Source organism: Bufo gargarizans, chromosome 2 (assembly GCF_014858855.1).
Source record: "Bufo gargarizans isolate SCDJY-AF-19 chromosome 2, ASM1485885v1, whole genome shotgun sequence".
Taxonomy (NCBI): domain Eukaryota; kingdom Metazoa; phylum Chordata; class Amphibia; order Anura; family Bufonidae; genus Bufo; species Bufo gargarizans.
Window position 1 is genome coordinate 321,524,745 of NC_058081.1, and position 13,893 is coordinate 321,538,637.

General features: G+C 44.8%; 1 protein-coding gene across 1 annotated transcript; it reads right to left on the reverse strand.

The window, feature by feature from the left end:
• Positions 1-1,230: 1,230 nt before the first annotated feature.
• MRPL42 (mitochondrial ribosomal protein L42) lies at positions 1,231-13,519 on the reverse strand. Its single transcript, XM_044280513.1, has 5 exons — positions 13,362-13,519; positions 12,020-12,077; positions 7,728-7,812; positions 5,176-5,333; positions 1,231-1,379 (listed from the first exon to the last, which is right to left on the reverse strand). The coding sequence occupies exons 1-5, from the start codon at positions 13,465-13,467 to the stop codon at positions 1,334-1,336; spliced, it is 453 nt and encodes a 150-aa protein (XP_044136448.1). The 5' UTR covers positions 13,468-13,519; the 3' UTR covers positions 1,231-1,333.
• Positions 13,520-13,893: the final 374 nt, after the last annotated feature.

Genomic DNA, 13,893 nt, shown 5'->3' on the forward strand with positions numbered 1-13,893 from the left:
TGCACCACGGTCTTGTAGAAAAAAAACTGACACGGACACGGATGACATACCAGTTGTGCATCCGTTTTTTTTTTTTTACTTGAATGGGTCCGTCCTCCGTTTTCCACTGACAAGAATAAGACAGGTTATATTTTTTTGACGGACTGGAATCACAGATGCGGAGAAAAAACGGAGGCCCTCAGATTTTTTTCACAGCTCCATAGAAATGAACGGGACCTCCGCTAAACTGTGAAAAATTACGGAAAGGATGCGGATGCACACAACGGTCGTGTGCATGAGGCCTTAGACTCCCACTCCTCATTGCATTGGTAATGTGCTTTAGAGGAAGGGAGATATGTCACACTGTTCTAAGTGCCTCTTAGGGGGGCCAGCTCATCAGTTGCGAGTCGTAGCTGGAAGTCATGGGACGGATGGAGAAGGAACGTGAAAACAAAAACACTTCAGGTCATAGAAGACATTAAATGTGAGTGATTGGACATTTGTAATTGACAACTAATGGTGATCATTGATGTATTATTTAGTCGAGTCTGCAACGTGATGACATTGAGCAGGCCACTCGTGTGGTGTCTTGCCACCATATGAGGTCTCTGTATGGTGGTAATAATCACTAAAAGTACTGTGCTAACACTGTCCTATACCGTAGGCATAATGGGCTTCAAAGAACCGGACCTAATACATGTACAGGTTCAGGACCTAGACCCCAGATGTGATTGTATCTACAGCCATGGATACAGTTTCCATTTCCCTATGTCATCTGTCTGTATGCAAAGTCATATGCAATTGTGTGAGATACATTTGCCACTGACTTTCTCCGTGAGAAACATACACCACAGCATTTTGACTAGTGTAGTGGGCTGTTAAACCATACAGAAGAAAAGTATCTAGATGTTGACCTGTCAAATGTATGGCAAGCACTGCTGTGCTTGTGAAGTATTTAATAGTAAGGTAAAAGGGGCCTATGAACTGTAGCTGAGCGAGTTCAAGTACATGTTAATAGGGGCTAAATGCACATAGAGCGGTAATATTTTTGGAGTAACATTTGCATAAATAAAAGCCATCATGCTCGGTCATTTGAACCGTCTCTCTCAAGCTATTTTCATGAAGATACAGTACGTTAGCTTTTAATGCTAAGCCTCTGGACACCTTAATTTTTATTTTAATGAAACATGGGTTTCATTAAAATGTTGCTTCGTATGGCTTCTGTAGCATACAATACACACACATCTTAAGAAAATTAAACACAAACTTTTATTTGTCACTTTCACACATATATATCATGCCGTGTTGAATGGGGGCATTTTGTAATCTCCAAGCAGGAAAGCTTGAATCAAAGTCAGCGATCTTTAGGAGGGTCTTTCTTTATTCGTCTTCTGCGGTATCTGAAATTCAGACATTAAAATTATTTATTAAAACATGACAGGCCAAGTAAGACGGGAATTCCTTTTCTAGCTTTTAAAAGTTTCTTTTGAACACAAATTCAGCGACACTAACAAAATAACATTAATCTGTACTGGATTCCTAAACCTACAGCAGGGGAACCCATGAAAAGGTTCTCCACTCCTGGGGAGCCCTAGTGCTGCCTTAGGAAGCCTTCAGACACAGCAGATTTTGGGGCCAGAAAATTTCTGCGACTGAAAATCAGTTTGATTCACCTGAATGGGGTTGCAGAAAGCCATGCGCTTCCCGTCAAAACTGTTCTATTCAGAATGCAACTGATTTTCAGTCACAGAATTTCTGTGACAAAATCTGCCCCGTGTAAAAGAGCCCTTAGAGAGCCCTCAGACGCAGAAGATTTTGTTATCAGTTTTATTCATCTGATCGGGGTGGTTTGGGTGACAAGAACATGGATTTCTGCAAGCCCCATTCAGATGAATGGAACCGATTTTCAGTAACCAAAATTGTCTGCAGAAAATCTGCTGCTAGTGAAGGCACCCATAACGAAATTTGGTGTAGAGGAAGGTGGCCCTTTTATCATTTTGGTCCAACATGATCATTTGCCTCAGATACGTTTGAAATTTATACATAAAAATTCCTGCTGATTCTGGGCTCTGAAGTCCAGGTGTCGGTCCTATCAGTGATGACAGCCTTCCCTCTATGACTGTGTATACACAGATAGCTGTCAGTCACTGATAGGACCGTCTCCTGGACTGCAAAGCCCAGAATGAGCAGGAATTTAAATGTGTAAAATACAAGTTTTACTGAATGTTTTACCATAAAACTATGTATCAGTCTGCTCAGCTCCTCCTGCTCTATAACATGCTGGCTGCAGCTCAATCACCATGTTTAACATGACAGGTTCCCTTTAAGCCAGTTATAAGATTTATTTATCTGTGTTTTGTAATCAGTTCACAGTATGAAATTAGTCACTAAGATACGTAGCTGTATTTTTGCGCTGCAGATCCTCAATGTGATGTGGGTAAAATCACAGGAACAGACAATTCATCAAAGTGGGGGACCGCGCTGCTATCGACACCGCCTCCTTTCACGGTACAAGGTTAATTGGCGACACGGTGAAAGCCCTTCAAGCTCCACGCCTAGGAAACTCTCCTCTATCCGACACTCCTGTAGGTAATCTAGGAATCACAGCCATAGTGAAGCACAGACTTCCACCGTATAGTAGAAACGTTTATTATACTTACAAACAGCTTCTCGTTCAAAGCATATAAAATCATGAAAGTGCACAGGTATCACCCGGCCCGGGTTTCGCACTTCTTCGGGAGCGAACACCTACACTCTATAATCCAGTCTTATAAATCGTCCCAAAATCCCACCACTTGCTTACATCATCAAATCTGGTTCATACCTCCACCTTAAAACAAGCCAATTTCTCACAATAAAACAAATATTATCTTACGTGACAAATCATTATAATTAGTTCCTACCATATCTCTTATCCTTTTGCAAAGAAAGGAGATATTTAAATATCTCCAAAGAAGTTCCACTAGTATCGATCAAAACACACCTCCTATCACATGACCCAGTATCTAATCCCGGGCACGTCACGCCTCTTATAACGTGACCTGTCATATGATCCCGGTTTCATCACAGTTCCTAGCCAATCCTTGCTGGGACCCACCCCTTACTGCAACAGGTCCTATGTCCTTCATCCTACAGGTAAATACTAGATTGAAGAGGAAGAAACCCCTAAACTAGACATGGTTTCAAATCACACTCTATATTCAGTCCATTCGGTTGGAGTGTCTCCAATTTGTACATCCACTCCACCTCCCTTTTGTTTATTTTAGCATTATAATCTCCCCCCCCCTCCCCGCCAGTGGGGTTTCACCAATTCCGCACCAATAAATCACAAACCCTTCGGATCCTTCTGCTGACATCTTTTAAAGTGCAGGTGGACACCATGTGTTTCTACTCCTTTTTTAAAATTCTGTATGTTCTTGAACTCCAATCTTGAGTTTTCTAGTAGTTCGCCCACGTACTGGAGGCCACAAGGACATTCCAGCACGTAGATGACCCCTATAGTCTCACATGAAATGTTCCCCTTAACTTTAAAGGACTGTTCTTTCTTTTTGGAGCAAACTGTTTCTACACTTCTTGTTTTATCAATTCTATTCTTATTTTTACAAGGGAGACAGAACCCACACCACGTGAATTTATTTCCTTTTTTCCTATCTTCAGTCTTACATTCTGCACCAGATGTTGTAGATTTGGGGCCTTTTTAAAAATCACCGAGGGGTATTCTGGGAAAACCTTTCCTAAAACGGGGTCATTTTTCAATATCTTCCTCTTGAATCTAGTATTTACCTGTAGGATGAAGGAGATAGGACCTGTGGCAGTAAGGGGTGGGTCCCAGCAAGGATTGGATAGGAGCTGTGATGAAACCGGGATCATATGACGGGTCACGTGATAAGAGGCGTGACGTGCCCAGGATTAGATACTGGGTCATGTGATAGGAGGTGTGTTTTGATCGATACTAGTGGAACTTCTTTGGAGATATTTAAATACCTCCTGTCTTTGCAAAAGAGATATGGTAGGAACTAATAATGATTTGTCACGTAAGATAATATTTGTTTTATTGTGAGAAATTGGCTTGTTTTAAGGTGGAGGTATGAACCAGATTTGATGATGTAAGCAAGTGGTGGGATTTTGGGACGATTTATAAGTCTGGATTATAGAGAGTGTAGGTGTTCGCTCCCAAAGAAGCACGAAAGCGAACCCCGGGTCGGGTGATACCTGTGCACTTTCATTTTATATGCTTTTAACGACAAGGTGTTTGTAAGTATAATAAACGTTTCTACTATACAGTGGAAGTCTGTGCTTCACTATGGCTGAGATTCCTAGATTACCTACAGGAGTGTCAGATAGAGGAGAGTTTCCTAGGCATGGAGCTTGAAGGTCTTTCCCCGTGTCACCAATTAACCTTGTACCGTGAAAGGAGGAGGTATCTATAGCAGCGCGGTCCCCCACTTTGATGAAGTGTTTTGTGATCAGCTTGATGTTCTGTACATTCTGATAGTTTAATCATCTAACAAATGTATTCATTGTCAGCCCTGTATATTTTGCACTAGTAAAACAATGTAATTTGCGTAGGGCACTAGGGATCAGGGGGCCCTCTGCTACCCTAGGCAGCTGGGTCCTCCTAAGTGGCACCTACACTGTATTTCAAATGCATCTACATCATGAAATGGATACCATTGAATATAATGGTAAAGCAGGGAGCTAACAGCTCCCTACTTCTCCATTCACTCCGCCACCAGTGGTTTTGTGCAGTGACGTCATCATGCCTGTTGCTCCTAGTCACCGTACAGACCAGAGCAGATCTCGAGTGCTCCATTTGTCATGGGAACATGGGCTGAATGAGTATGCCTTGTGTGGATGGCTCAGCATGGGGCATTATACTGTATGAGGGGCACATGAAGATGGCATTATACTGTATAATGGTCCCCCACGGGACATCATTTCTATTGTATGATAGGCACATGTAGGGGGCAATATAATGTGTGAGTGGCATATAAAGGGCAATATACTTAGTGTGAAGCACATAAGGAGTCTCCATATTGGCAGCACGATGGGGCAGAACTTAGCAGTGCTATAGGGCAGAGCTTAGCTGTGTTACAGGCCCCCCCCCCCATATTTAACTTGCTTTGGGCCCCAGAATTGCCAAATCCTCCACTGAACTGATATATACCATCATAAGTAGTGTTACTGTTAACTTACTGGCCAATAGGATACCATCGGTGCTTGGTGGTGAAGAACATCTTGCTCAGTTCTTCCATGGTTGGTGCAGGTTTACCCTCAGCTTCGTGCAGTCTGGCTTTTAGAACCTGCTCATGCGATTCTTCCTGGTTGTGTAATGGATCTAGTCGAGGAATAGGCTAGAGAGCAAATTTATCACACAGCTGATGAGATTCTGGTTTCTAAAAACGGTTTCTGCACACTCTACCACAGATAGGACTTCACCATTAAAAGGAGTTCTATGGGCTTTTAGCCTAAGTAGTGATGGTTGTTGGTAACCTGTGAAGGGAAGCTCTTTTACTTACTGTCCCTTGCTCCCCTGATGCTGCTGTCTGCACCGCACGCACTGCGGGGTCTTCCGCCCCGGCTCCCAAACCGGATTGGGCCACTTATTTTCCTGTTGGGATTGCATTATAGTCATTGCAGCCAAACAGGAAAAGAAGCGGTCATATCCGGTCAGAAGAACCCACAGGGAACGACAGTGCAGACAGTAGCATGAGGGGAGCAAGGGAGGGTAAGTCCAATGTAAAAGAGCTTCCCTTCACAGGTTAGCAATAGTCCCTACTCAGACTAAAGCCTCATTCACACATCAGTGTTTCACGGTTGTGTGCTGTATGTGTTCTCCGCAGACAGCACATGTCCCCATTTACTTTAATGTGTGTATTCAGACATCAATGTTTTAGCACAGTCCGTGTTTTTAGCACAGATGCATGCTCTATTTTGTTTGTGTTCATGGATCCATCAAGTCTATTATAGTCTATGGGTCTGTGAAAACCACGGATGCCATACATGTTGTATCCGTGTTTCAGGGATCATTAAGAAGAGATTCTTTGAAAATTATTTTTCAGCTGTTCAGTGTCAGTGAAACACGGATGCAACACAGACATAAAAAAACTGGACGCACGGACCCAACAGAGATGCATCACTGACCGCCTGCTCACGGATTTGAGCACGACACAGACGTGTGAGTGAGGCTTAAATGTCTGGAAAACTACTTTAATCCCATTAGGACATGTCACCTACAAACTTGTACCCCTACACAAGGACAAAAGCCTTCCCCACACAACAATTTTTTTTGTAAATTTTGTGTGGGCATGGCTTTTGTCCCTATGTAGGTGTAAAAGTTTGTAGGTTATATGGATGTACATGCATGCCTTTGTTAATGCTGGATGGGGCTTTTTTGTTTTTCCCATTAGGACGTGGCCTATTTTTGGTCTTCACTAACAAGTCCATATATTTTTTTACTTTAATTGACAGATTCCAAGAGCTAGATTTTTCTCTTTTCCATTTTGGGGAATTTGTCAGAGTTATTTCCAATCCAATATGCGACAGGAGCCAGGCTGTGGATATCAGCTGACTTCAGCTGCCAATCCCAGGGGAACCATATGAGCTTTCAGCATTAACTAGCACTCACTTGTGATAGATATATACGTCCCACACAGTTAAGAATTTCATTACAACTAACTAAACTGACATTCCTTAAAGCAGCAAAGTAAGATAGAGCTGGAAGGCTCCACACTGACAGGAAACTTCTGAATACCAACACTTCCATCATGTGTTGAAGGCACTGATTAGACCGCTGCAGCAGCAACCCATCCAGTGCCCAATGGCTGTCATGTTTCACAAGTGCTGATGCAGAAAATTCCATAACCCTTGATAGTAGCAACTTCATATCTAATGTATGACCCAAACAGGAACAAAAGTGTATTTGTCTGAAGAAAGACTATAAAAAAAAAAACACATTTTACTTATTCAGTTAATGTATAATACCCACTAATACTGCCATCGTCAAAGACCCCCTCCTTCTTAAAGGAATTGTCCAGAGGGGGACATTTTTTAAAGGGGCTAGAGGGCGTTAAAGGGGTTTTCCAAGATTTTTTTTAACTGAATATCTATCCTCTGGTATCTGACTGGTGGGGATCCAACACCTGGGACCCCACCGATCAGCTGCTTTTCCCAGGCCACATGACGTCACGTTCATTGGTCACATGGCCCAGGCTCAGCCCTATTGAAGTGAATGGGGCTGAGCCATGATACCAAGCTCTCAAAAGGACGACACTGTGCTTGGTGAGCAGAGAGAAGGTTGTGGCACTAGTGTAAGTGCAAGTGCCTTCTCAAACAACTGATCGACGGGGGTCCTGGGGGGGTCAGTTCAAAAATCTCAGAAAACCCTTTAAAAAATAAGTAAAAATAAGCATTACTCAACTCACCAATCTCTGCTTCTCTCCACATCAGGAAACAGCTGGAAATGCCCACTGTCATAGGCGGGTCACTGATGCAGCCAGTAATTGGCTTAACAGGTATTTTCAGCCATTTCCTGGGTGTGGAGCAGGCACAGGAAGTGTAGAGCAGCCAGGAGATGAGCAATGCTCATTCTTTCTGGTCCTTTTTGGACAAAAACATTATATATATATATATATATATTTTTTTTTTTACTCTCTTTTGCAGGATTCCCCCATCCACGTACAGCAAGTAATTCTATACTAAACATGCACCATACAGGTAGTTCAAGCTTGGCCTTTCTGATGGTCTACCTTGGTGTGCTCATATGGAATATCTATTGTCGGATGGTAGCAGACAATGGTTTTCCCATCTGATGTCAGAGCCAGCTTGACTTCACTGCATAAAAGAGAAGATAGAAAGAAACAAAGAGGGTCATCAGTCTACACTCATAAAATATAATTTGGTGCCTTTGGCTCTTATGTCTAAAACTTTAGGAGCCAACACGATATCTATTGGTCACCAAGTTAGGCGTCTATGACACGGTGCGCTCATGCTGTCAGGAGGAATCCCGGCCGGGTTTCCACAGTCCGCTCTCGGCCGAGGAACACGTGTGCATGAGGCCTTAAAAAGCAAAATTATCTCATGTAAAATAAAGAAACGGTTTACACGGGATAGGCGAAATATGTACAATTACTGAGGGTCTGACTATTGACAGTGGGGGGACCTAAGCCTCATGTAACTAAGCAGTGCGAATGCGTCACCAGCATGGGCAGCTGGACATAGTCGAGTACTATAATGGGCACATTAGGGCAGATATACTCTGCGGAGGCCCCTGCACTGTTCCTGTAATTGGACAACCTCTGTCATAGAATATTTAAAGCCTGAAAGACAAGTACCTACAGCTGTTGGGGACTTTTCACATCTGGTTTTTGCTGCAAATCAAGCGGATACGTTTAGACATACAGTAAAAAAAGTATACAAACATACAATTGTGGTTAGCAATCTTTTTTTTCACGTTTTCCAGGAGGTGCATACGTTTGTGTCTGGGTTTTCTTTTTTAAACAAAAATGTTTAACAGATGGAAACATATTTCTACGTTTCCATTCATATGTGTATACCTTTCAGTATTTTGTCTCATGCAAAGAAGTATAATATGTCTAAATGTGGGAATGGGATTGATATATATAGCTATAGATATAGATATCCCTTTCCCTCTCATCCGCAGGACAGATCATTAATATCTGAGCGGTGTGGGTCTGGCTCTTGGCACCCCCGACGATCAGCTGTTGGAAGAGGCTGTTCTGCTCAAGTGAACGGCCCTGGGCTGCACTACCAAGCACAGCCACTATGCAGCGCTGTGCTTGGTAAGCCTGAAAGGAGCGCCAGCCACCTCAAACAGCTGATCAGCAGGGGTGCCAGATATCAGACCCCCACTGATCAGATACTGATGACCTATAGGTCATCAATAAAATAAAAGGCAGCATGGTGGCTCAGTGATTAGCACTGGTGCCTTGCAGTCTCAGAGTCCTAGGTTCAAATCGCAGATCCACAAAATACGTATGCTATCTGTATGCATCCTGCACTTTTCACAGGACCCACTAAAAAAAAAAAAATTAAAGACTGCCTGCAAAATGGACAATAGGACATGTTCTAGGATTTGTGGCTTGGCCACACAGATGCAAACAGGGTCCGTGTGCGATCTGAAAAAAAAATGCAGATCGGGACGCAGACCGTAAATACAGTCGTGTGCATACACCATAAAGAACCTAGTTTGGGTATGCAAGCAAATTTTTATATCCTACAAACCAGACGTAGTGGCTTCAGATACAATCCAGTTGCAAGTAACTACAATTACAATGGCAGAGGTTTATGATTTATACCCGTTTGTACAAGAAATTCTGGGCCAAGCTGATTTTTCAGTTTTTGGCCAGAAAATAATGTCAAATACACAGCAACCTTTAAAGGGGGGTCGTCTTACTTCAGCAAATTGCATTTGTATGTAGAGAAAGTTAAAGGGGTTGTCCGGGTTCAGATCTGAACCCAGACATACCCATGTTTTCACCCAGGCAGACCCCCTGATGTTAGCATCGGAGCATTCCATGCTCCGATGCTCTCCATTGCCCTATGCTATATCGCACAGGGAAGGGCTCTTATTCACAATCACACACTGCCAGGCGGAAGCGTCCGCCCAGCAATGTGTTTGGTGACGTCACCGGCTCTGATGGGCGGGCTTTAGCGCTGCCCTAGCTGTTTTACAGGGTAAGGTAGCGCCAAAGCACACCCATCAGTGACGTCACCGCGCTCACTGCTGTGTTGAAGCCTCTGCCTGGCAGCCCCATGGGGAGCCCTGATACGTCACCGGAACTCCAAAGAATGCCTTTTCTCTGCGCGATTTAGCTCAGGGCAAAGGAGAGCATCGAACCATGAACTGCTCTGACGCTCAAGTCAGGGGGGCTGCCTGGGTGAAAATGGGGATATGTCTGGGTTCAGCTCTGAACCCAGACAACCCCTTTAAATACAAGGCACTTACTAATAGGGTTGTTTTAGGTATCTAACTTTCGATACCCAGTCAATACTTTTATGCCAGTATCGATTCGGTATCAGGATGTTAATTTTTTCAATACTAGACTCTCCTCTTATGGCGCTCGGCGCGCGTGCAGACAGTGGAGAAATAGGGAGGGAGTCCCTCCCTCCTATGACGTGGCCGCGCTGAGCCCAATGAAGTGAGCGGGCTCTGAAGCTGCCCACACCACTGCCACCAATTAATGTGCCGCTATTAATTAAAGCAGGAGGAGGGAATACACTGCTGCGCCGTCTGAGCTAGTGAGCTCAGCGAACAGCAGCCTCCTCCTGAGTGTCCTCCCCAGAGTCAAGCAGCCAGCATAGCAGGTGCCTGGCCACTGTGCCACCAATGATAGTTAACCTTTAAAGGGAACCTGTCACTGGGATTTTGTGTATAGAGCTGAGGACATGGGTCGCTAGATGGCCGCTAGCACATCCGCAATACCTAGTCCCCAAAGCTCTGTGTGCTTTTATTGTGTAAATAAACCGGTTTGATACATATGCAAATTAACCTGAGATGAGTCCTGTATGTGAGATGAGTCAGGGACAGGACTCATCTCAGGTTAATTTGCATATGTATCAAACCGGTTTATTTACACAATAAAAGCACACAGAGCTATGGGGACTGGGTATTGCGGATGTGCTGGCGGCCATCTAGCAACCCATGTCCCCAGCTCTATACACAAAATCCCGATGACAGGTTCCCTTTAAAGGGTTTCTACCACTTCGTTGCACATATTTAGCTGTCAGACACTAGCGATCCGCTAGTGTCTGCTCTGCCCAACCATCCTAATATAATTGCTTTTGGGGCAGCCGTTTTGCTAAAAAAATGAACTTTTATTAATATGCTAATGAGCCTCTAGGTGCTATGGGGGCGTCATTAGCACCTAGAGGCTCCGTCTACCTTCAGAAACTGCCGCCGCCCAGCGCGTCCCTCCAGCCCGCCCATCTCCTCCTGAATGCGATCCTCCTTGTGAGCGCCTGTATTCGGCGCATGCGCAGTGAATGTCTGACAGCTTCCCTGCTCAGACATCTCCACTGCGCCTGTTCCTCGGAGCACTATGGCGTCATCGCGCAGGCGCAGTGGAGATGTCTGAAGCGGTCAGACATTCACTGCGCATGCGCAGAATACAGGCGCTCACAAGGAGGATCGCATTCAGGAGGAGATGGGCGGGCTGGAGGGACGCGCTGGGCGGCGGCAGTTTCTGAAGGTAGACGGAGCCTCTAGGTGCTAATGACGCCCCCATAGCACCTAGAGGCTCATTAGCATATTAATAAAAAGTTCTTTTTTTAGCAAAACGGCTGCCCCAAAAGCAATTATATTAGGATGGTTGGGCAGAGCAGACACTAGCGGATCGCTAGTGTCTGACAGCTAAATATGTGCAACGAAGTGGTAGAAACCCTTTAATACAAATACAGGAGGCAGGTGCCAGTAGGAAACAACCCTACTTACTAATGTATTGTGATTGTCCATATTACCTCCTTTGCTGGCTGGATTCATTTTTCCATCATCACACTTCTTGTTTCCATGGTTACTAACGCCCTGCAAATCTAGCAGTGGTGGCCGTGCTTGTACACTATAGGAAAAAATGCTGGCCTATGCACACTGCCACGCTCCCGGCCACCAGAGAGGCTGGCACCTTTTCCTATAATGTGCAAACACCGCCGCTGCTGCTGGATTACAGGATGGTCATAACTAGGGATGAGCGAATCAACTTCAGGTTAAACATCCGAAGTTGATTAGCATAAGACTTTGTTAGAATACTGTACGGAGCGGGAGTCTCGCGAGACTTCATGTAATAACTTCAAAAATTAATTTCTACTGTAAAAAACCTTTTACCAAACGGTTTGGTTCTAACAAAGTTTATTTGGATGTTTCGTAACCATGGAAATGACCAGTATATGATGTGATGGAAGAATGAGTGAAGGAAGCAACATGGACAATGACAATACATTAGTAAGTGCCTTGTATTAACTTTCTCTACATGATCAATGCAGTTTGCTGAAGTGAAGACAACCCCTTTAAATGGATATCACATACCAATTGTAGTCATTAGGAAGTGCAGAATAGGAGGATTCTTCCCGAAGCAGGTACTGGTCTGCGAAAGAGAAATTCAATAAGACATCAACTCCTATGAATGCGGATGTGGAAAACCTATGATGTTGCTACTGATGGCTCAGGGCTCATGCACACGAACATATTTTTGTTTCCATGTCCATTTTTTTTTGCGGATAGGATGCAGACCCATTTATTTTAATGGGTCAGAAAAAAAATGCAGACAGCACACCGTGTCCGACAGCACGCATGTGTCCGTTCCGTTGCCCCGTCTGTTTTGAGGACAATGACAGACATTGTTACAATGGATCTGCAAAAATAATGGGTGCAATACGGATTTCACACTGAGGTAAACCATATTTTTTGCGGATCCATGTTTTCCGGACAGCAAAATACATACAGTCGTGTGTATGAGCCATTAGGATGGGTTCCCATCATGTTTTAGTCTTATGTATATGTTAAACGGAAGCCTTCACCAAACTGTTCCATTGTATAAAACATTTTTTTTTTTTTCTACAGCAGTGGTCAAATATATATGTACTGCCATTAAAGGGGGTGTCCAGGTTCAGAGCTGAACCCGGACATACCTCCATTTTCCCCCCGGCAGCCCCCCCAGTTCATGGTCTGATGCTCTCCTTTGCCCTGCGCTAAATCGCTCAGGGCAAAGGCATTTTTTGGAGATCTGGTGACGAACCGGGCTCTCCATAGGGCTGCCAGGAAGCCTGGTGATGTCACCGCCACTGATGGACGGGCTTTAGCCAGTAAAACGGCTAGGGCAGCGATAAAGCACGCCCAACAGAGCCGGTGACGTCACCGAACACACTGCCGGGCTGAAGCTTCCGCCCGGCAGTGTGTGATTGTAAACAAGAGCCCGTGCCCATGAACTGCTCCGACGCTCAAGTCAGGGGGGCTGCCGGGGTGAAAATGGGCATATGTCCGGGTTCAGCTCTGAACCTGGACAACCTCTTTAAAGTGAATCTGTCACCTAACTGAGAAACTTTAAGCCCTCCAAAAGAAAATATATATTAAATGTCCTATTCTTGACCATTTTGTGGACAAGAATAGGCATTTGTTATATACTACGGGACCCGCGGAAGAGGTAAAATGCCGGATGCACATGGCTGTTATCCGCGATTTGCAGACCGCCAAGCGGATACAGTCATGAGAATGCCCACTAATAAATAGTGATCTGGCCTCCTTATCTGCAGGATTACTGTAGGACATGGTCTCCATGCGTCTCTATGCAGGAAAGCAAAAGAGGTGATGGGGCAGCCACAGCACACCGCCCGTGGTAAGGTCACCCCGGACACCTCCTGTCATGGCTTACCTCCCACTGGTCCTGTCCTGCCATTAGTCCCACCCAGGACCGAGCAGCGCAGAGCACGGCACCGAACCAGAGCAGCACTGCACCGGCTCAGCACCGCGGCCGCCATGATGTGAGGGGGCGGAACGAACCGGAAGCCGCGTGAGCGAAACAGACGCTTCCGGTGACGGGCGCAGGTCTGATACTGCTCCGCTCCGGTATTTCACCGCCAGTGACCGGCCACCGGCTCTGTTCATCTGGAGAAGCTAGGCCCATGAAAGAGTTTAACCATTTCACCCACCGAGAGTTTTGCGTTTTCCGCTCCCCGCCTTTCTGGGGGCCATGACTTATTTTATTTTTCCCTTCACATAGCCATAGCACAGCTTGTTTTGCATAGAATAAGGTGGAATTGGAAGAAAAAAACCAGTTGCCCCACAGTTTTAAGCTACATTCACACGACTTCATGTGTTTTGCGGTGCGCAAAACACTGATCCTCCAAAAATGCGGATGACGTCCTTTTGGCATCCGTTTTTTTTTGTTTGTTTTTTTGCGGACC